The sequence below is a fragment of the Sminthopsis crassicaudata genome, chromosome 2 (genome assembly GCF_048593235.1).
Source record: "Sminthopsis crassicaudata isolate SCR6 chromosome 2, ASM4859323v1, whole genome shotgun sequence".
In the NCBI taxonomy this organism is placed as follows: domain Eukaryota; kingdom Metazoa; phylum Chordata; class Mammalia; order Dasyuromorphia; family Dasyuridae; genus Sminthopsis; species Sminthopsis crassicaudata.
In genome coordinates this window covers 223,746,540-223,768,887 of record NC_133618.1, presented here as the reverse complement: position 1 = coordinate 223,768,887, position 22,348 = coordinate 223,746,540, and the positions used below count along the sequence as shown (strand labels likewise).

Here is a 22,348-nt window from a genome sequence, read left to right as displayed (position 1 = left end):
GAAACCTCTAGAATAAAGAAAATTTGACAAGAAAAAAACAACCCCCCCAACAATTAAAATATGCTAATGTTTCAATTAGAATTGTACAAGATTTATCAGCAATTACAATAAAAGACCATAGGTCCTGGAATAATTCTATAACTACAATCAAAATATTTTCTTTGGAGAAGGGCTGGGATATTCATATCCAAGGATATGAATCCAGATCCATATGAATCCAGGTCTAGAATTATCTTTTGTTGGAGAAGCCCTGCAATGTAACTGCCCTCTGATAACTTTGGAGAGTGTTTTACTAAGATTAAAAAAAATTAAATTTATTTTTTATGACTTATTCCTGTTTGTGATGCTGTTGATAATATTTTGTCAATCTAGTTTAAAAACTCTTTTGTATTTTCAAATAATTTTTTATTTACAAATCTTTTTATCTATAGCTATATAAATCTATAGATCTATATTTATAGATTGATTATATATCTATATTATATATAGGTGTAGCTATAAACATATCTATAGATCTATATAGCTATGTCTTACATAGACATTGATATGTAAATCTCTGTATATAAGATATTTTCCTATTGCATGTAATTAAAAAAAAACACTTAATATTTCTATAAAAGCTTATTAACTAAGTTTAATAATTAGTGATAAGATAAAAAAAAACTTCATTTGTTGAAATAGGTTGGAATAGGGTTGTTTTAATTGTGTACCACATCTTATTCTTATTTTTCTGGTTTTGTTCATTTTGATCTTTATTTTAACAAGGCAGTGGCCTAATTATGCATAGACATTTGCTACAAGAAAAATCCTACATTAATAATGTGTTGTTTCTTCTGTGTTAAAATATAATCACTTTCTTTTTTTTTTTTCTTGGTGTTATGATTTAATCTCCAGGTGTGGTACTTCCTGATTCTTTCTACAAAGAAAGTATTAATGATATGTACACATAAAACTTTTGTGTAGTTTGTGATACTAGTCTTTGGGATTCTCTTTTTTTCCTTATTTCGCATCCATATTTTCTAATTATTTTTTGCCATCTATATATTTTCCACCTTTACGTTAGTCACTGAGAAGCAGAAGGTATGCTAATTTAATTTGGAAGGTTTTATTGACTTCTCAGTCAAATAAATTTACTTTCTCATTCTCTACCTAATATCAGCTGCTGTTATTTTCATGGTAGTCTTTTTTTTTTTTTCCTCCAATTTCTTTTAAACGTGATATTAGATGACCAAATATCTTGTGAAATGTTTTTTCCCCCCTTGTTTTGGGGGCACATATTAGAACCAAGTCTGTTAGCTCCTTTATTTGCCTTTCCAAGGAGAATCAGTGATCCTTCTTTTATCTCATTGTAAATTTCTTCTGCCTGCTGGCTTTGTCATATAAAGAATGTAAAAACTGGTACCTCTCTTATATATGCTTATCTCACAGAGGAAAATATCAACAGCTCAGGTTTTGCCACAAGAATTGCAGAAGCAGGTGGTTTGAGGACCATTTTGTATTTTTCTTTGCCATGGGGAGATAATTCCCTGAAATGACAAGTCTTATTAGTGTTGTCTTTTTCTACTTACCTAGTCTGGTCTTCTCGGATTGCTATCATACTTGAAAGCTTAACTGCTGGAGGTTGTGCTCCTTGGATACAACCTTCAGGAACTCAGGCCATCATGAGACACTGGAGTAGGATTTAGTGGAGGGTGGTTAGGATAGGTGTTGGGATTCCCATTTTATAGATGAACAAACTGGAAATTGTGACTTGCTCACACTTGTAATGCTGGTGTAATTGCAATAGTTTGAACCCAGCTTTTCTTGATTCTCGCTCCAGCCCTTCCTCTGTTTTGTTTCAGAATTCGTTGTTATTACAGCCTCAAAATCTTACTGTTTCTCACTTCAAAAGTTAACTCAGAATTTTAATGAGATTTTTCATGGGTTCCATTATTCCATTATTTTTTTCTCAATTAAAAAAAATTATTTAGTTTGAGTTTCAAATTTCAAATTGAACTTCAAATCCCCCAATAAGCTAATAAGCAGTCAGATATAGGTCATATGTAGTAATTATGTGAAACATGTCTGTATTTTGTATAAGATATTGTAAACAATAGGAAAAAATGAAAGTGAATAATATGCTTCAGTTTGTATTCAGTCAATATTAGTTCTTTCTCGGGAGTGGATAGTATACTTCATTCATTAATCCTTTGGGATTCTTTACATCATTGTATTGCTGAGAATAGCAAAGTCATTCATAATACTTCATCAAACATTGCTGTTACATTTTTCTTATTGTTATAGCTAACATTTCTTCTTCTTCTTCTTCTTCTTCTTCTTCTTCTTATTATTATTATTATTATAGCTTTTTATTGACAAAACATATGCATGGGTAATTTTTCAACATTGACCCTTGCAAACACTTCTGTTCCAACTTTTCCTTTCCTTCCCTCTATTCCCTCCCCTAGATGGCAGGCAGTCCCATACATGTTAAACATGTTAAAGTATATGTTACACACAATATATGTGTTCATATTTATACAGTTACCTTGTTGCACAAGAAAAATTGGATTTAGAAAGGTAAAAATAACCTGGGAAGAAAAACAAAAATGCAAGCAAACAACAACAGAAAGAATGCAAATGTTATGTTGTGGTCCATACTCATTTCCCAGTGTTCTTTCGCTGGGTATATCTGGTTCTGTTCATCACTGATCAATTGGAATTGAATTGGATTATCGCATTGCCGAAGATAGCCACTTCCATCAGAATTGATCCTCATATAGTATTGTTGTTGAAGTGTATAATCTCCTGGTTCTGCTCATTTTACTCAACTTCAGTGCATGTAAGTCTCTCCAAGCTCCTCTGTATTCATACTGCTGGCCATTTCTTTTACAGAACAATAATATTCCATAACATTCATATGCCATAATTTACTCAGCCATTTTCTAATTGATGGGCATCCATTCATTTTCTAGTTTCTAGCCACTGCAAAAAGGACTGCCACAAACATTTTTGCACATACGGGTCTCTTTCCTTTCCTTAGTATCTCTTTGGGATATAAGCCCAGTAATAACACTTCTAGATCAAAGGGTATATATAGTTTGACAACTTTTTGAGTATAGTTCCAAATTGCTCTCCAGAATGGTTGGATCTGTTCACAATTCCATCAACAATGCATCAATGTCCCAGGTTTCCCACATCCTCTCCAACATTCAGCATTATCTTTTCCTGTCATCTTAGCCAATCTGACAGGTTTGTAGTGGTATCTCAGAGCTGTCTTAATTTGCATTTCTCTGATAAATAATGATTGGGAATACCTTTTCATATGGCTAGAAATAGTTTCTATTTCATCATCTGAAAATTGTCTGTTCATATCCTTTGACCATTTATCAATTGGAGAATGGCTTGGTTTCTTACAAATTAGAGTCAATTTTCTATGTATTTTGGAAATGAGGTCTTTCTCAGAACCTTTAACTGTAAAAAATGTTTTCCCAGTTTATTGCTTCCCTTCTAATCTTGTCTGCATTAGTTTTATTTGTACAAAAGTATTTTAACTTGATATAATCAAAATTTTCTATTTTATAATCAATAATGATCTCTAGTTCTTCTTTGGTCACAAATTCCTTCCTCCTCCACAAGTCTGAGAAGTAAACTATCTTATGTTTTTCTAGTTTATTTACAATCTCATTCTTTATGCCTAAATCATGAACCCATTTTGATCTTGGTGTACAGTGTTAAGTGTGGGTCCATGCCTAATTTCTGCCATACTATTTTCCACTTTTCCCAGCAGTTTTTTGTCAAATAGTGAATTCTTATCCCAGAAGTTGGGGTCTTTGGGGTTCTTGTGACAGCTGTTTGCAAACGTCCCACAAAATCCACAAAGGGTTCATTGAGACCTTGCTCTATTTTTGTGAAGGCTTCCTCTCGATCTTTTCCTAGGAGGGAACCCCAAGCTTTTATAGCAGCAGTAGCAATTTGTTCATCATATGCTCCTATGAGGTAATTAATCTGTGCTGAATTCTCTGCATATTGACTTTGAACTGCTAGTTGGTCAAAGGTGATTTGTATATTAACTCCAGTTTGCTTGTTGCATTGGGCTTGAATCCTATATAATTCATGATACTCCAAAAGCCACAGCAAGTTTTGTCCAGGTTCTAAACATGTCCTTCTTATAGATTTCCAATCACTGGGGGTTAAATTTTCATAAGCCAAATTATCTAGTAACATTTTAACGTAAGATGATGAAGCCCCATAAAGACTGAAACCCTTTTTCAAATCCTTAATTTTTTCCAGATCAAAAGGAGTGTATCTTCTCCTTTTTTGACCTGAAGAGTCAAGCTCTTCAATCACAGGGTATGCATTTATTATATCAGAAACATCCTGTCCTTCATTTTTTTTGCCTTAACTAGTGCTTTTTGTAATCTTGTCATAAGGTATTTCATAGGTGGTACTGATTGTGTTACTCTCTCCCCCCCCCCTTCTTCTCCCTCCACCCATGAAGGGTTAATTGAGAGGGAAGGGTCATGAGATGGGGAATGCTCAAATGACTTCTGCTGTGAAGCACTACACTTAGAATTGTATTTAACTCTATTCTTATCTGATTCTTTATCCTTTTCACCTAGTTTATTTGGATCTTCCCCCTCCTGCTCTTTTTTTCCCTTATTCTATAACTTATATAATTTCCTAAAGCCAGTTGTATTAAATTATATGTATAAAGTGTTTCTTTGGAAATTGTCAGGTCCATTTTCATTGTAGAATTGACGTAGTTGCTCTCCTACTAATTTCTACTCCTCTAGATCCAATTCTTTTTTTCTTAGAGAACCAAGGAGATGTGTACTATACAGTTTCTAAAAGTTCCTGCTCCCAAATTATAATCAAACCTTGGCTTTTCATAAGTCTGATAATGCTCTCTGCACATTTTCCTTGAATTGGAAAAGAAAGCTGTTTTCTAAACATCTGCCCCATTTTAGCTGAAGTACTACATTAGCCTTTTAACAAAGTTATCTTGTCTATTTTTGTACTCACCCTAATTTCTGGGTCGAAGAGGCTTTTCCACTGAAATCAGGATCATGTCTGTCACACGTTTAGATGCCAAAATGTATGTCTTCTCTAAAATGTAATATTCTCTTGTTGGGGTTTTCTTGGGGTCTCTGGAGGCAGCCTTCCTTTCAGTTCAGTAATCACACAAGTGCATCAGGGATTAAGGTCCAAATCCTTTATTGTCTCCTTTAAAATCTTGTCTCCTAAACTTTGGGCTTGGCTAGTTTTTCTGGAGGCCTATCTCTCTCCTTGGTTCCAAGAGCTTGAGCTCCTGCCTGCCTTCTCTGGCTTCTGAATCTCCTGGACTGAATCCTGGTTGAGGCTCCTAGCTTGTATATGCTTTCTTAAAGGTGTGAATCTGGTAGAACTATAGTAAGAACTAAATACATGTACTGAATTAGAAAACTGTTAAATATCATGCTAAATAATCATTGTCTCTATCAATTCCACTGACTTAGCACCTTGTTTCAAGTTTTGGCCCATAACAATATTGATGAGAATAAGGCTACTCCCTCCATCTTTTTCTCTATTATAATAGCAATTTTATGCTTCTTTTTAATGGAATAATTTACCCCTCTTTTCAATGCAATTTTCTTTCTCTTTGTTGTGTTGTTGTTGTGATGATTTTTTGGGGGGGATATCATCCCATCAAAGTCATTGTATATTCACGTTCTCTGTTTACATATACTCATTCTAATTTCTTTTATAGGAATAGAATTGTTGTGTTACAAATTTCTTGCCATATAGAAACAGGAAGTTTAACTTTATTGGATTTCTTAATATTTTTTCTTGTTTCTTTTCCAACTTTTAATGTTTCTCTTCCATCTTAAATCTGGAGATCAAATTTTTAAATTCAGTTCTGATCTTTTAATTAGAAATGCTTAAAAGTCTTTTGTTTTGTTAAATATCCATTTTTGTCCCTGAAAGATTATATTCATTTTTGCTGGATAGATGATTCTTAGTTCTAATCCTAATTAATTCCTTTATCTTCTGGTATATCAGTATTCTGGTTCTTAAATGTGGAAGCTTCCAAAATCTTACTTAATTCTAACTGTTGCTCCACAATATTTGCCTTTTTGTGTTGCTTTCAATACTTTATCCTTCATTTTTAAGCTCTGAAATTTGACTGCAATGTTCCTGGGAATTTTCATTTTGGGATTGCTTTCAGGCAGTGATCAGTAGTTTCTTTCACTTTAGATCTGGGCAATTTTTTTTTTTTTGAGAATTTCTTGAAAGATGTTGTCTAGGCTTTTTTTGTTTTTAAATCATGGCTTTCAGATAGTTCAATAATTCTTATATTATCTCTCCTGGATCTATTTTCTAGGTCATTTGTTTTTCCAATGAGAAATTTCACTTAAAAAAACTTTTTAGATTTTGTTTTCATCATATTTTGAATACTCATAGTTATTAATTTCTACTTGGTCACTTCTGATTTTAAAGGAATTGTTTTATTCAATGATCTTTTGTATTTCCTTTTTCATTTGACCTATTTTTTAAGGTGTTATTTTCCTCAATACATTTTTGTATATCTTTTCCTATGCTATTAACTTCTTTTTTGGATTCTCTTGCATTACTTATTTCTTTTCCCACTTTTTCTTTTAGTTCCCTAATTTGCTTTTAAAAATAATTTTTAACCTCTTTTAGGCATTCTTTTTGGGTCTAAGACCAAATTGTTATTTGAGGCTTCATATGTAAGCATTTTGATATTATTACCCTCTTCTAAGTTTATGTCTTGATCCTTCCTGTATAAAATACTAAGTTTCTATAGTCAACATCTTTTTTCCCCTCATTTTTTTTTTTTTTTGCCATTTTTGTGACTTAGTGTTTTTAATATGAGATTTAACTCTTGTCTTACACAGTTCTAGGTTTTTTGTGCTGGGGCTCAGGTCTTAATGTGTTGACTTTGACTGGGCTTCAGGGCAGGCTTTCCTTATAGCTTGCATTGATATGTGGAGTCTCCCTGTTGATCTCCACTGTATATGCTGGCCTGCTTTAGGAGTGAGGCTTTGCTCTTGGGTTGCTATGGTAATTGTCTTTCTGGTAGTTGGCCCCAGGAGAGTTCTTGTTGCTGGTCAGTCTTAGGGTGGGACTTAGCTGGCTTGGTACAGGCCTTTATATGTAGCAGGTCCTAGAGGAGTAATTTTGCTGCTGATCCTCCTGAAGGGTGGGACCTTACTGCTGGGTTGCTATGGAAACAGTCTCTCTGCTGATAGTCCTGCAGGAGCAGGGTCTCCCTGTTGGCCCATGAGGGAAGGGCTTTCTTATTGGTCAGCAGTGGGATCAAGTCTTGCCTGGTGGCTTATGCTGGGGATGGGAGTGCTGGGGTGGGATTTGCTGGACTGCAGACTGCTCAGAGTTGTAGGGGCCTGCTGATTTGTTGGAGAACATGGGTCTGTGGTGACTTTCCCCAAGTTTGGAACCTAGCTGCAGACCCCTATTGTGAGGCTAGCTGTGGCTGTGCTGCTTTTAGAACTCGTTTGCTTACCACGGCAGTGAGACACAGACCCTTTCTGATGTACTGGTAAGCTGATTCTCTGCTCCTAGTACAATTCTGAGGCAGTTTTGTAGTTGTTTGGAGGGGAATTTGGTAGGGCTTCAGAAGGCTTCTCATTGTATCATCTTGTCATTGGAAGTTCCATTATTTTTACAAATGTGAAATAGTGAAAAATCAAAATTGACTCTAATATTGGACTCAGCAGCTTGAGCTTATGCTCTTAAAGTTTTGTTTGTGACTGTCGAAAAGCCCTACGTAGCCTCTACTCACATAAATGGATTCCATCATATGTTTTGAACATCAAGAGTCTAGCTGATTATAATGGGGACTTCTCTCTTGATTAAGTTGTCTTTCAGGGAGTATGGTTATAATTTATTTCATCATAATGATAGAGTTCTTCAAAATAAAATCCTGTATTGTTTTTTCTTATATCTACAGATGAATGAGTTAACACATTTGTGATGTTTAATTGCAGATGTGGATGCTACATGCAGTGACTTTGCTTTTGGAACAGCTCTGCATATTGCGGCATTTAACTTGTGCACGGGGGCTGTGAAGTGTTTACTGGAACATGGAGCAAATCCTGCGTTTAGGGTAAGGGTCTAGATTTTCAAGGAAGAGCAAGCTACTCCTATGCCCCCCTAAACTTATTGTCCCCAACCAAATGGATAAATGGAAAAAAAATCAAATTATCAATTATAATTGCGTTTAAAAATTTTGACTAATAATTAAGAGGTAATCCAAAGTTTGTGTTTGGATATAGGATAGCTCACTGAAAGTAATGACAGATTACAATTTAGGTTCAGCTTTCCCAACATCTAAGCCAGGCTTCTGCCATCCCAGAGTGTGGACAAATTGCCTATCTTTTATAATTGATAATAAAATCCAGTTCTCAGAAATTCAAGGAATGACTGCTAACATTAAACTGTCATTAATATACCATTCTCAGCAAAAGATCAGTGCTACATGTAATATTATTGTTGCTAAAGCTACTTTGGGTTTCTTTTTAGCCTATGTTCTTTTCTTCTCTGTGTCCTATCCCATTTTAGATCGAGTTTCTGTTACTCAGTGCCTATAGCCAAAGAATGAATTTTTATTTACTAAATATGATTAATTAAAAGTTTATGTCTGCAAGAGAATAGGAAGATATTTCTTTTATTTTTGATATAGTTGTGGATAAAGTTTATACATTAGGATTCTAAGATTGTATGTTTAAAGTCCAAAGGGATCTAGAAGCCATCTGGTCCAACTCTTTCATTTTACAGATGAAGAAACAAAGGCCTTAAGAGGGAAAAGGATTTATCTAGGCTGTCTGGGTAACATCAGAGCCATGATTGTATCCTGGTCATGCTGCCTCAGATGTGTTATTGGAAAGTTGCATGATAAATACAAATTTATGTATTAAATCTCATTTCCTCTTAATTTACTTACATTATAAAGAATGAGAACTAGCTTAGTGGGCATATTGCTGGATTGGGGTCAGGAAGCCCTGGTTTCAAATTCCATCTCTTGATACTACCATTAAGTGAAATACTGTGATCCTTGTCAAGTTACTTAACTGCAATCTATTTCCAGAATCTTCCTAGGATTTATCACCTAAATCATAAATTTTCAGTTTTTAGGAATCGGAAAAGTTGAGGTGATATTCTATAGCCTAATATTCAATAATAAAAATTGAGATATATTTGCGTGTGTGTTGGGAAATTTGTTTCAAGATCGTTTAGGAAAAATTGCATTTAAGAATTCAGTACATTTAAAAATATAACATATTTTGAGAAAAGAAGATAATTTTCTCCCTTTCATAATGTTCTCACTTGCAAAAGTTAACAGTGAAGTAAGATTGCAATCATAATTCTGAACAGAAAATGTAATACATAATAATAAAGAAGAATAATTAAATCTTTGTGAAGGACCTTACTGGTTTATTCAGACCTTTATCTGAATCATAAATTCTCTCCTTGCTGCTTGCACTTCTGGGGAAGAATAGAGCTTGTTATGCATAGTACAAGGTAGCCCATTTTGGTTTTTGACAGTTCTAATTGTTAGGATGTTCTTTCTTACACTAAAATGAAGTCTTCCTTCCTGTGCCTTTCCCTGCTTGAAGTTCTACAAATATCAGAGCTCAGGCAAAATAAGTCTAATGCCTTTGGGGATGTAGCATCATGCAATGTAAAGAGCACTGAGCTTCAAGGGCTAGTCAAATTCTGGATCTGTTCCTCACCTGTGTGATCTTAGAAAAAAATCACTTCCCTTCCCTGGGCCTCAGTTTCTTCATTTGTACAATGAAAGTGCTGGACTAGATGATTTCTTAGATCCCTCCCAGGTCTAAATCCGTGCTCCTTTGATCTGTGTGATAACCATTCAAATATGTGGTGACAGAAATCATTGACTTCTGCTATCTTTCTTCTGTAGGCTAAGCAGTCTTAGTTATTCCTTATATGGTTCTTTATATGACCTAGAGCAACTGGCAGGCAGATAAACTCTTATCTTAAGGCTTCATTTATTTCCATGATAAACTCTTTTTTTCCCCTGAGTGTATGCAGGTTTCCAAAAAGTGCTAGGAGCTATGCCCTTGTGGAACTTAAACTTAGCTCATGAAATTTCAATTTATTGTTCCTATGGACATTTTCTTCTTTATAAGCATCCTCAGATTGATTCTTTATGTGGCTGAAATTTTCCCTTCTGTCAACTTTTGTGCTTTTGATGTCTCCTTTTTTTCAATTGATGCTTCCCTTTCCCCCCACATTCTTTTGTGTTGGATTTTATTTTTACAAGTCAGCATTTATTTTTTACTTTTTTCTCCTTAGATTTTACCATTTTAATTATTTCATTATAGTAAATCAGATAACTGTTTTTGGTCAGTGGTAATTTAAATGTCTTCTCTTTTTCATTTCCATCTTTTTTTCTCTTACACATATTCTTTTCTTCTTAGGAATGAGTAGGATTAAACTGAGGGATTCTGGTATATATGTTAGCATTATTTCCAAATTTAGAAAATCTATAAATTTGAAACGAATTGTATATTATTGGATGAAAATATCTAAAGAAGGATACTTATGGTACTTTTAAAAAATGTTACATTAAAAAAAATAATAATAGATTTGGAATTGAAAAGGACATTTGAGGTCATTATATTTAACCGCTTTTTAAATAGATGAGGATACTGAGGCCCAGTAAAAATGGGAGCACTAACTAAATATTAGTATTAATAATTTCTTAAATGGTGGAGCTAAGATGTGACCTGAGATTTCCTTACTTCAGACTTATTTATAGAGGTTCTGATAGTAGTAATACATGCTGAGGTCTTTTCATGGTTGAGAAGTGATTTTGGGAGGTCCTCGAAGAATATACCAGTAGAGTTCAGGCTGTGATAGAGGCTGCCAATCTGGAAAAACTTTGAGACAGGGCTTAGTGTTATTTATCCAGCCTGGCCTAGTTGCTTCAGAAGAGACTTGTCTCCAAAAGGTTGTCTACTTGATGATGAATATTTTGGCCACCTACAAATTTTTTGTAACCTATGAAAATTATCTCCAATTGTGCAGGGAGGTTCTGGTCTTCATCAATAGGTGGAAATACTGTGCATTCCAATGAAAAATGTTTTTGAAGTGCATTGGAATGTGGTTTGGTAAGTTTTTATTGAATACCTTATGGAAGAATTTAGACTACTGTTCCTAAGACATTAAAAGAGTTCTTGTTATTACCATTTTTTCTTATTTTCTTACAGCAAAGCAAGGTTTGAAATTCAATTGATTAAAAATTTGGGAAGCTTGGTAGAGTAGAAGAGTGTTGGGGAGGGAGTTAGGAGATTGGATGGTAGTCTCAACTCTGCATCTACTGCAGTGTAACCATGGGCAAATCATTTTGGCTTTATAGAGTTTAATTTCCTTCATCTGTAAAAATATGAAGCCTTATTATTCTTTAATCTGTTATTGATTAGAAAAATGCAGGAGTCTCATAAATGTTTTAAGTCCTTTCATCTTATGATCAGGGATGATTATATTTACTATTGTTGCCTCTTTGGATTTCTCTTCCTGACAAGTCTTATACCGGGGACTGACTTTGCTTCTTTTTGCATCCCTAGTACTTAGCACACTGCCTGGTACATAATGCTTGCTTAATAAATGTCGGCTTTGAAATTGTTAGGATTTCCTTTTAATCTTTGGTTTCTAAGAATATCAAATGGCATTTTAAAATCTTGGCTCTGAGTGGCTATTATGATTATTGTGTGAAAGTTCCTAATCCAAAATACTTGGGTAGTTTGATTTTTCTTTGATTTTATTTCACTGTTTACTTATGTTTACTTTGATTTCTGTTAAGAACAGATTAGTTCCTAAGAATTGTAGCTTATACCATTATTACCTGCTGTGTGCAGTGACTTGCTCATTGTTTCTTTGCTTATATTCTTTCCCTCTTAGGATACATTCACTATTACATTACATTTATTGTTACAATTTCCCCAGAGTTTTAAATTTTCATGCCACATTGTAATGATTTTTTTTGGGGGGGACTTTGGTTTACCCCATCTTATGGCGTATATCACCATGCCCAAAGTAAAGAATAGCAGCAATAGAGGAAAGGCAGTAGAGGCAGAAAGGAAAGTACTAGTGAAGATATGGCAAAGATAAGTAATCCTAAAATTAATGGCATACAAGAACTAATCTTAGGGTTCTTACTAGTTCTTTCTGTCCTCCTTTCATTTTTCTTGGCATCTCAGCCCATCAACTATAAACTTTTGTCTTAGGAAACCTCTACTGCTGCTATTCTTTTTCTCATGAGTTGGAGTCCTTTTGGATGAAGTCTGGGCCCCAAGCTGACTTATTTTTGATTATTCTCTGACCCAAGTAATTCTAAGGAACAATAGTTAGGGAGAATGTTAGGATAATTTAAAAAAAATCACAAAACTGAAAAATGTTTAGAGGCAGAGGGGAAGAATTCTGAGGAAAGGAGAGAATTCTTGATATCAAACCCTTCCCCCCCCCCAACACACCAAAACTACAACAACCTCCCCAAACAAACAAAACACTAAAAAACACAACGTTAGAGTCTAGGACATATGGACATTTAGTTTGTTCGTTGTCACTATAATTGTCCTGCCCTTACTACTCTTCTTATAGGAGCATGTTCTGAACTATTTTCATCTTGTTCCTGAAATGCAAGGATGAACTCTTAAGTTCTTAAAAGTTACTTTTGTGCAATAGAATAATTGTTATTGCAAGGTTTAGTAATGACTATTTTAAAATACATTATTTTCTTTTATTTCTGTTTTTATTACACATTACTGGGAAAGAGGGACTATGTCTCATTTATATTTTTATCCCTTTGAATAGCTAATATAATTCTTTCCATAAAGTAGATATATCTTTTTTTAGTCAATTTTAAGCTGTGACATTTGTCTTTCAATATTTGTAGAATGACAAAGGACAAATCCCTGCTGATGTTGTTCCAGACCCAGTCGATATGCCATTAGAGATGGCAGATGCAGCTGCCAGTGCTAAACAAATAAAGCAAATGCTATTGGATGCTGTCCCTTTGTTATGTGATGTCTCAAAGACCATGCTCCCAAATTATGATCCTACAAGTGGCAAAAGTATGCTTACATCATTAGGTCTGAAGTTGGGAGACCGTGTGATCATTGCAGGACAGAAGGTAAAGTGATTCAAATCACCAAAGTAATCTCTTAAGATTAGCACGCCTATTTAAGAAAAAAAATAAAAAATGTGAAATTTGATTGGGAATAGCAATGTAACAAAGAGATTTTAAAACCACAAACTGTGTTTAAAGAGGAAATGAAAACAAATGGAAGATTGAGTTAAGGTTGAAGTGAATAGAGGGGGATTTAAGAGAGTTTTCCTTTACCCATTTGAAAAAAGGATTTTTTTCTACTAACCCAACAAGAATTTTTTAAGTATCAAGTTTTTATGGAGGAATTCTAGGAACCTCACAAAGGAGGAAATGGGGAATGTTAGAAATAAAGGATGATGTACAGAGGACAGCTTTTCCCTGATAAAAACGTTGACATTTTATTTCCCTTGAAAACTTTTTTAGTGGTCTTTCCATTTTCTGATTTTCTTAGCAAAGGAAGTTTATTCTCTCCTCTTGATATTGGGCAGCCTTCATTTAGAATAGGGCATTACAAAAATCTCATTTAAAACTTGTCATTGGAGTAGGATAGAGAGAGACTACTTACAAAGGTTACTATTTTGTGTTTGTGTTGTGAAAGGGTTAACAAATTATAAAGATTATAAACTTAATTATTTAAATTCAGATAAACAGCTTTAATTCAATACTCAGATATTCTTATGTTTCAGAATGGAATTTTATTTTTTTTTAAAAGAAAGTAGTTAGTTATAGGCATTTTCTGCCTTCACTATAATTATAAAAAATAATCTATATTTATATCCATAGGTTGGAATATTAAGATTTTGTGGCACAACTGAATTTATTTATATCCATAGGTTGGAATATTAAGATTTTGTGGCACAACTGAATTTGCCAGTGGGCAGTGGGCTGGCATTGAGTTGAGTGAACCAGAAGGAAAGAATAATGGAAGTGTTGGGAAAGTTCAGTACTTTAAATGTCCTCCCAAATATGGTAAGATTATTAATCTTAATTGTGAAGAATTTACAATAACCAAAAATAATTTAGAAGCCTCACACTAGATTGGTAGCATATTAGTTTAGTTCTGATACTCCTAAACTTCCTTCCTTTACATTTTCCCCGCCATGAGTTTCTTTAATATTTTTGACCTTTTATTTTTTCAAAATGAATTTTATTATTGTTTATTTCTAGCTCAGTATAATTTTTTTTGGTAACTTAATTGAGGCAGCATTGAATATATGGATTAATTTTTGTAAAATTGTCATTTTTCTTCTATTGAAAATGCCTATCCATGAATAATTGCTATTTCTCATTTATTTAAATCTGATTTTATTTGCACATAAAGACTGAAAATGCTATGTTGTGATTCACACTTAGTTCCCAAAGTTTTTTTATGGTTTTATTCATATAGATCCTGGACTTGTTTTGGTAGGTGTATTCCCAGGTATTCTATACTATCTGGTGTATTTTAAATAATCTAATTTTATAATTAAATAGTTTCAGATTAATTATTGATTAGTTATTAATAAAATTATTAAATTTTATCCAATTATCTTTGCAGAATCCTGTTGGTGATACATAGGAATATTGATGATTTATGGGGGTTTACATTATATTCTGCTACTTTGCTTGAAAATATTATTTCAGTTAACTTTTTAGTTGAGTCTTTAGGATTTTCCAAGTATGTCGTTATATCATCTGCAAAAAGAGAAGAGTTGTATTATCTCAATCTGTATTCTTATTCCTGATATTTCTTTTTCTTTCTTATTGATATTGCTAGGATTTCCAATATAATATTGAATAATATTGGTGATTGGCTTTTAGATATGGTTTTAGGTATGTGCTTAAAATCAATTAAAGGAAAAGTCCATTTATGCCTATACTTCCAAATTTTTTTTTAATAGAAATGTGTTGTCTTTTATCAAATACTTTTATGCATCTATTGATATTATTCATCCCTATATTCCTGGTATGATTCATAATTTATAATCTTTGTAATATGTTGTTGTAATCTTTTAGCTAGTATTTTATTTAGAATTTTTACATTCATATTGATTAATGGAACTAGTCTATAACTTTTTCTGGTTTTTAGTTTTCATAGTTTAAGTACCATATTTGTTTTTATAAAAGGAGTTTGGTCTCTTAGAAAAAAAATTTCCATTGCCAGATGGATTTACAAATGAATTCTATCAAACATTTAAAGAACTATTAGAACTACTAGGAGAATCGGGTAAGGAGTCCTACCAATTCCTTTTTTAACACTGATATGGTACTGATGCTTAAAGGCCAAAACAGAGAAAATTTTAGGGGCAGCTAGGTGGCACAGTGGATAGAGTACCAGCTTTGAAGTCAGGAGGACCTGAGTTCAAATCTGGCCTCAGACACTTAACACTTCCTAGCTGTGTGACCGTAGGCAAGTCACTTAACCCCAATTGCTTCAGGGAAAAAATTATAGACTAATTTCCCAATGAATATTGATACAGAAATCTTAAAGTATTAGCAAAGAGATATTATAGAAACTTATCACTAGGATAATACACAATGACCTCTAGGGGTATTTATACCAGGAATCCTAGACTGGTTCAGTATAAGGAAAACTATTAGTATAATTGACCATGTCAATAACCAAACAGAAATCATATAATTTTTAAATAGATGCAGAAAAAGCATTTGACAAAACATAATACCCATTCCTATTAAAAGTGCTAATACACATAGGAATAAATGGAGTTTTACTTCAAATGATAAGCAGCATTCTGAAGGGAGAACCGTGGGAACTGAGTGTGGATCACAACATAGTATTTTCATTCTTTTTGTTGTTGTTTGCATTTTGTTTTCTTTCTCATTTATTTACTTTTTGATCTGATTTTTCTTGTGCAGCATATTTGTGGAAATATGTATAGAAGAATTGCACATACTTAACATATTGGATTACTTGCTGTCCAGGGGAGGAGGAGGTGGGAAGAAGGGAGAGAAAAAAACTTATAACACAAGATTTTATAAGGGTGAATGTTGAAAATTATCCATACATATATTTTGAAAATAAAAAGCTTTAATTAAAAATGATAAGAATATATATAATATTACCAACTACTATATGTAATAAGGATAAGCTAGAAACATTCTCAGTAGGATCTGGGTATGAAACAAGGGTGCCTATTATCACCACTATTATTTAATATTATACTAGAAATGTTAGCTTTAGTAATAAGAAAGAAAAAAGAAATCAAAGGAATTAAAAGCAGGTAACAAATAAACAAAACTGTTTCTTTGCACATGATGTGATATATTTAGAAAATGCTAGAGAAATAAAAAAATATTAGAAACAATAACTTTAGCAAAGTTGTAGGATAGAAAATAAACCCACATAAATTTTTTTATCTGCTTTTGGCTCTTATTCCTGTTAAAATTCTGCTTCAGATAATTAGATATAGGACCTTGTTAGGATATTGAGCCTATATAAATAACATTTATATTAATATTTAATTCCAAATTTAATTTGTTATTTAAATTTTCCATTAATAGATTTCCATTGAGCAATCTTAAAACTTTCTGTACTACTTAGATTCTTTAAGTTTATTATACTTTCTTACTGTATTAAATTATTTTGAATCTTTGCTGGTGAGCGTAGTACAAGCAACCAGTAGGATATTTTGCCAAGCTCTTAAGGACACAAAAAAAGCTTCTGTTGCAATGAAGGAGATAATACAAAAAGGGAGTCTGGAAGATAGAATGGAGATGGAGGTTGAGATGTGAGTGGGGAAATGGCTGAGAAATGGCTTGGAGAGGACATCCATCTAAAATTGAGAAAACTATGGTTTATTTGTCCAAGTGGTACTTATTTGCTTGAATCTTACCTATACATTGCATTTACAAGGTTGCAAATGTAACAAATTTTTCTTACAAGGAAATCCAGAAATCTAAACTGTCAATTTAAATTTATGTGAAAAGTACAATGTTACGTTGATCCCTTCATTCTGTAAAGCTTTCTTTTGGCTTTTTAACAGCTTCATTAACTTAGACTTTATATATTACTTTTATGATTTCTTATGTTCTTGCTCCCCATTAGATGAAAAAAACTTAATGGAGGAGATGCTGTCTTACATTTCTTTTGTAATAAGCCTCATGGCATTTCATATCATAGCATATGACTTTTTAAAGTTAAAAAAATTCCTCCAAATTTCATTGTGATTAATAGTCTTCTGGTAGGTGTCATTCCCACTCTCACTTTTCATTTTGGTTGCCATTGGTAGAAAACAAATACAGGTTGTTTTTGAACTCTACTGCTGGACATAAGAAGAGTACTACTACTTCCATCACAGCTGATGACAGCTAAATGGAAACCTGCTTGTATTATTATAGGCCAGCTTCTATGTCAGGTTGTCTCTGACCTTGTGATTGTACCATGGTCTAATTCCGTTCATTAAACTAGTGTTAGTTTATTATATATGAGTTACTATGTCAGGTATTCATAGAGAATACATAATGACATACCATGTTGTTGTATCCTATAGTTGAGTCTAAAAAATACCATAATTGATTATAGCTACAAAGAAGGTTGAATAGTGAGATGATATTAAGTGAGAAAGGTTAGGTGTATACTAAAAGCTCAGCCAGGAATTCTCCAAATTTTGGAATTTGGACAATTAGCAATCACAGTGTTAGTGATCAAGAGAACTCAGAGGTGATTATATTTTAATGTTAAAAAGAGGCTATTTGTTGTATTTTCTATTTCATAATCTCTTCTCCTCTTCCCTCCCTTTACTCCTCCCCTTCTTTTCCATCCTCTTCCCCTCCATCTCCCTCTCCCCTTCCCCTATTTCCTCCTTTCCCCCTCTTCTTCCCCCTTTCTTTCTTTTCCCCCTTTCTTTTTCCCCTCTCCCTGTCTTTTCTCCCTTTTTTCCCCACCCCTCTCTTTCAGTATGTGTGTGTGTGTATGTGTGTGTGTACATGAACATGTCTATTTAAAGCCTAAAGATTCTCCTTCTGGAACAGAGGGCTAAACTTTCTGGAATTGATTTGTATTTTATATATTGTTATTAACTAGTTCTCCAAGTGAATTTATTGAAAATGCAACTTCTGTTGATCTTTTCCTTTACCAAACTTATATTTTGCACCATACTACTAATTGCTAGACTTTATATTTCTGTTATATGATTAGTTTTTCAAGCCCCTTGAGGACAGGAATTGCTTCTTAAGCTTTCCTGTCATCATTCACAATCTGGGTACTAAATTAAGTGCTAACTAAATGTTCCTTGATAATAATAACAAATATTTGAACTTGGCCTTTTTATTTGAAATTTTGAATTTGGTATTTAGTAATAATTAAAAACTTGTATTTTCCTTTAGGTATTTTTGCACCTCTTTCAAAGATAAGCAAAGCTACAGATCGAAAGAAAACTATAGGACGAACACCTTCTGCACGCACTACAGTACCCGTCAGGTCCCAGAAAATTGATGTTACTCATGTAACTTCAAAAGTAAACACTGGTAAGTTATACTGGAAATTTCATCACCTCCTTAAGCATCAACACTTCTTTTTTTCTATGAATTTTTTTATTATAGCTTTTTATTTACAAGATATATGGTATATGCATGGGTAATTTTACAGCATTGACAATTGCCAAACCTTTTGTTCCAACTTTCCCCCTCTTCCCCCACCCCTTCCCCCAGATGGCAGGTTGACCAATATATGTTAAATATGTTAAAGTATAAGTTAGATGCAATATATGGATACATGTCCAAACAGTTATTTTGCTGTACAAAAAGAATCGGACTTAGAAATAGTATATAATTAGCCTGTGAAGGAAATAAAAAATGCAGGTGGACGAAAATAGACGGATTGGGAATTCTATATAGTGGTTCATAGTCATCTCCCAGAGTTATTTTTCTGGGTAACACTTCTTTTGTATAAAAAGATTTTCCATATAACTTATGGTTTGGAATTTGGGGTACGTAGTTTCTTCTGAAGTTGGTAATAATTTAACACTGGATATGTTTAGCATTCCCTATTGCTTCAAGATTTCTGTTTCTAATAATAGTAACAAGGACCCTTCTTGTATTTTTACCCTAATTTTTTTCCTGCTGCTTCTGAGAAGAGGTTGCCAGGATTTACTAGCCTGCCAAAGGGGTTTGTGATCTCCACGAGGTTATGAATCTTTGCTCTAGAATCATCTTTTTTACCTATCTTGAAAATTACTGCCAGAATAATCTTCTCATAGCACAACTTTTCACCTTTCCATTCTTTCACTAATTAGGTCCCAAGCTCTCTGTAGTCTTCTCCTTTCATAACTCTATTCAGTCTCATCTCTCCCACCTTCCCTACATATATACATTAGGGTTAAATTTTATTCTTCTTATTGCCTCTCATAATGCAATATTCATGTTATTTTTTACCATTGGACCTTTGTATGTTGTTTCCCCCAGTATTCAATCACTCAATAAACTTTTATTAAGCACCTACTGTGTGCTAAATACCATACTAAGCACTTTAGAACTTGAACCCCCTCTTCACAAACTTACCTATTAGTTAGTACTTGATTCAAGTCCCATCTACTTTGGGAAGCCATCAAGGCTGACTTTAGTTTTTGTTAATGCCTTCCTTCTTTGTATTTGTTATCTGAACTACATAAATTATATTTATACCCTATATTTTTACTGACTGTGGTTTATCTGACTGCTGTGGGGATAAGGGTGGAAGCATTTCAAACAATACTTTGTTCTCTGGGAAAGGCACACAAGATAATAGGTAGAAGAGCAGTGCAGGTGTTGTGTTTTTGAACTGCCTAAAATGATGAGGCTTTCCTAGGTCCCTTCAGAATTGGAAAGGGGAACTGTTTGGAAATTAGTTACTAAACTCTAAATATGATTTCTGAACAAGTTGAGGCCTATTGCAGAGAATAAAGGATAGCTTATGGATGATGTGAATGGACAACTGGGGGGAGAGAACTGCTACCAATTGGGGCCTGAGAGAGGCTGTGAGAAATGCTGTTTGCCATCCAATTCATTGTGTGCAGCTTGGTGGTCATGGAACTGCTATGGACAGTAACATGTCTCATGGCTTACTTAGAGGATCATTTTTGATGCCTGGCTAAGACAAAGCATAAATGGGATACGATTATGGCAGTTTGCTCACAATGAAAAAGTAGGCGATAACTAGTAGTGCTTAGAAGGCCTGTAATCGACATTTTGTGAAGGTTGAATCTGGGAAGTCTCAAGGTTATCAGGCTTAAGTGTCTTTGCAGATTGGATGGATAATTTAGTGATTCTAAGTACCTCTGTGTGATTCCTGCCTTCCTTTGTGCAGGAGGGAAAGAAGGCCTTCTATTTTGTGCTAAGGAGATCAGGCTACTACAGAAGACACTTATCAGGAATCCTAGATTCATAGGATTATAGCCAGAAGGTTCTTAGAACACATTTCCTCCGACTTCTTGATTTTACAGATAGACAACTGAGGTGAAATGAAAAGATCACACAAATAATGTAGCAGAAATCTGAAGGGTGGGGAGAAAATAAACATTCTTACAACACCTAATGTATGTGAGGTACTTTACTGAGCACTTTTACAAATGTCTTTGATTTTGATTATACATCTTGCAGGTAGGCGCTGTTATCCTTATTTTATAATAGAAGAAATTAAGAGGGACAGCTAGGTGGCGCAGTGGATAGTAGAGCACCAATCCTGAAGTCAGGAGGACTTGAATTCAAATGTGATTTCACACACTTCTTAGCTGTGTGACCCTGGGCAAGTCACTTAACCCCAATTGCTTCAGCAAGGAAGAAAAAAAAGAAATTAAGGTAAACAAAGATTAAGTGACTAACCCAAAGTCATATAGTTAGTAACACTCTGAGGCCAGACCTCCTGCTTCAGGGCTGGTGCTCTAACTACTGGGATGCAGCTCATGCTGCCTTTTCAGAGTAGTAATGGTTATAGAATTCATGGATTAGGGTAACCTTACTCAAGTTGCTCAGGAGACAATGTCTGAAGATGTGTGATTAGTGTATCTTTGCTTGGATGGACACTGCAGTCTGGCTTGTTGGGAGTACTGTCCATACCAGTGCAGTCACAGAGCCATTAAAGCATTGGTCTTATTGTCTCTTGGCTTTAATATATGGAAGTGTAATTTATCCAGTGAGACTGATCTTCTCAAGGGTTGAAAGGGACTTCTTTGTATGTGTTAAAAGTCATAACAAGCCCTGTGCTAGAAGCAGAAGTACATGCTGGTTGTCGGGTGGCTGATAGAAAGGAGTATTTATTTTTGCTACTCTGGGCAGCAGTTAAAGACAGGAGAAGATTTTTTTCCCCATTCTTTCTAGACACTCAGTGGTCAGTGTATGACCTTGAGTCAAATTAGTATTCTTCCTCTTTTGGAAATCCTCCACATTCTTCCTATTTTTACATTGACATAGGAAGTACATCACATTAGAAATTTGTGAAGAAGAATAAATGATTAAAAAGCATAATCAATTCACAATGAACTATTACATTGGAGTGATGGTGGAGGATACCCAAAACAATAGTTAGCCTTGGAATTGTTCTTAGTGATTTCTAAATTCATTTTATGGTATCTAATTTTTTTATCCAGAAGATTTGCCTTTCTAATTAGAATTCACTTAGGCTAATATTAAATGAATTGTTATTCATTGAGCACATATTAACTGGCAGTGAAGGGAGAGATTCAGGAACTTGTGAGGGAAAAGCTACTTTGGGATAAAAAGTCAGTCATTTATTTGGCGTTTATCATGTGTCAGATATTTTGCTAAGCACTGGGGGAACAAAGAAAAGTAAAATTATGATCCCTATTATCAAAGAGCTTTAATGGAACATTTAAAAAAAGCATATAAAAGAAATATCTAGTTGAAGTAGAAGGTAATCTTAGGATGAATGGATTGTGTGTGTGTGTGTGTGTGTGTGTGTGTGGTGTCACTGGAAAAGATTTTCTTTAGAATGTGGGATTTGAACTAAGTCTTAAAAGGAAACAGAAAGATGGAGAGACCATTCCTTGTATGAAAAGACACAAGGGAAGTATGGGAGTATCATTTATGAGGAACATCAGGATGGCCAGTGCAATTTTATCATGTATAATTGTGTGTGTATGAAATAGCTCACAGTAAGCATTGATCAAGTGGATAAAAAAATTAAAAAACTCTTGGTCTAGAGTTTACCATATAGTTTAAAGATACTTTGCTGTGAAATCTGAAGTCACAGAAATAGTTTTACTTCATTCATCTTAACAT

General features: G+C 33.9%; 1 protein-coding gene across 25 annotated transcripts in view; it reads left to right on the top strand.

The window, feature by feature from the left end:
- The window catches only part of CLIP4 (CAP-Gly domain containing linker protein family member 4), a 130,797-nt gene that overhangs the window by 52,356 nt on the left and 56,093 nt on the right, over positions 1-22,348 (top strand). For 23 of the 25 annotated variants that reach the window (XR_012486187.1, XR_012486186.1, XM_074288279.1 and 20 more), the window contains 4 exons: positions 7,989-8,107; positions 12,923-13,159; positions 13,969-14,104; positions 18,461-18,601. Coding sequence is in view for 23 of the 25 variants with exons in the window: in XM_074288279.1 (XP_074144380.1) it covers positions 7,989-8,107; positions 12,923-13,159; positions 13,969-14,104; positions 18,461-18,601 (633 nt within the window). In the remaining 2 variants the exon portion in view is untranslated. Of the gene's footprint in view, positions 1-7,988; positions 8,108-12,922; positions 13,160-13,968; positions 14,126-18,430; positions 18,602-22,348 lie in introns of all 25 variants that reach the window. The other 2 variants (XM_074288267.1, XM_074288266.1) reach the window with 1 other exon arrangement.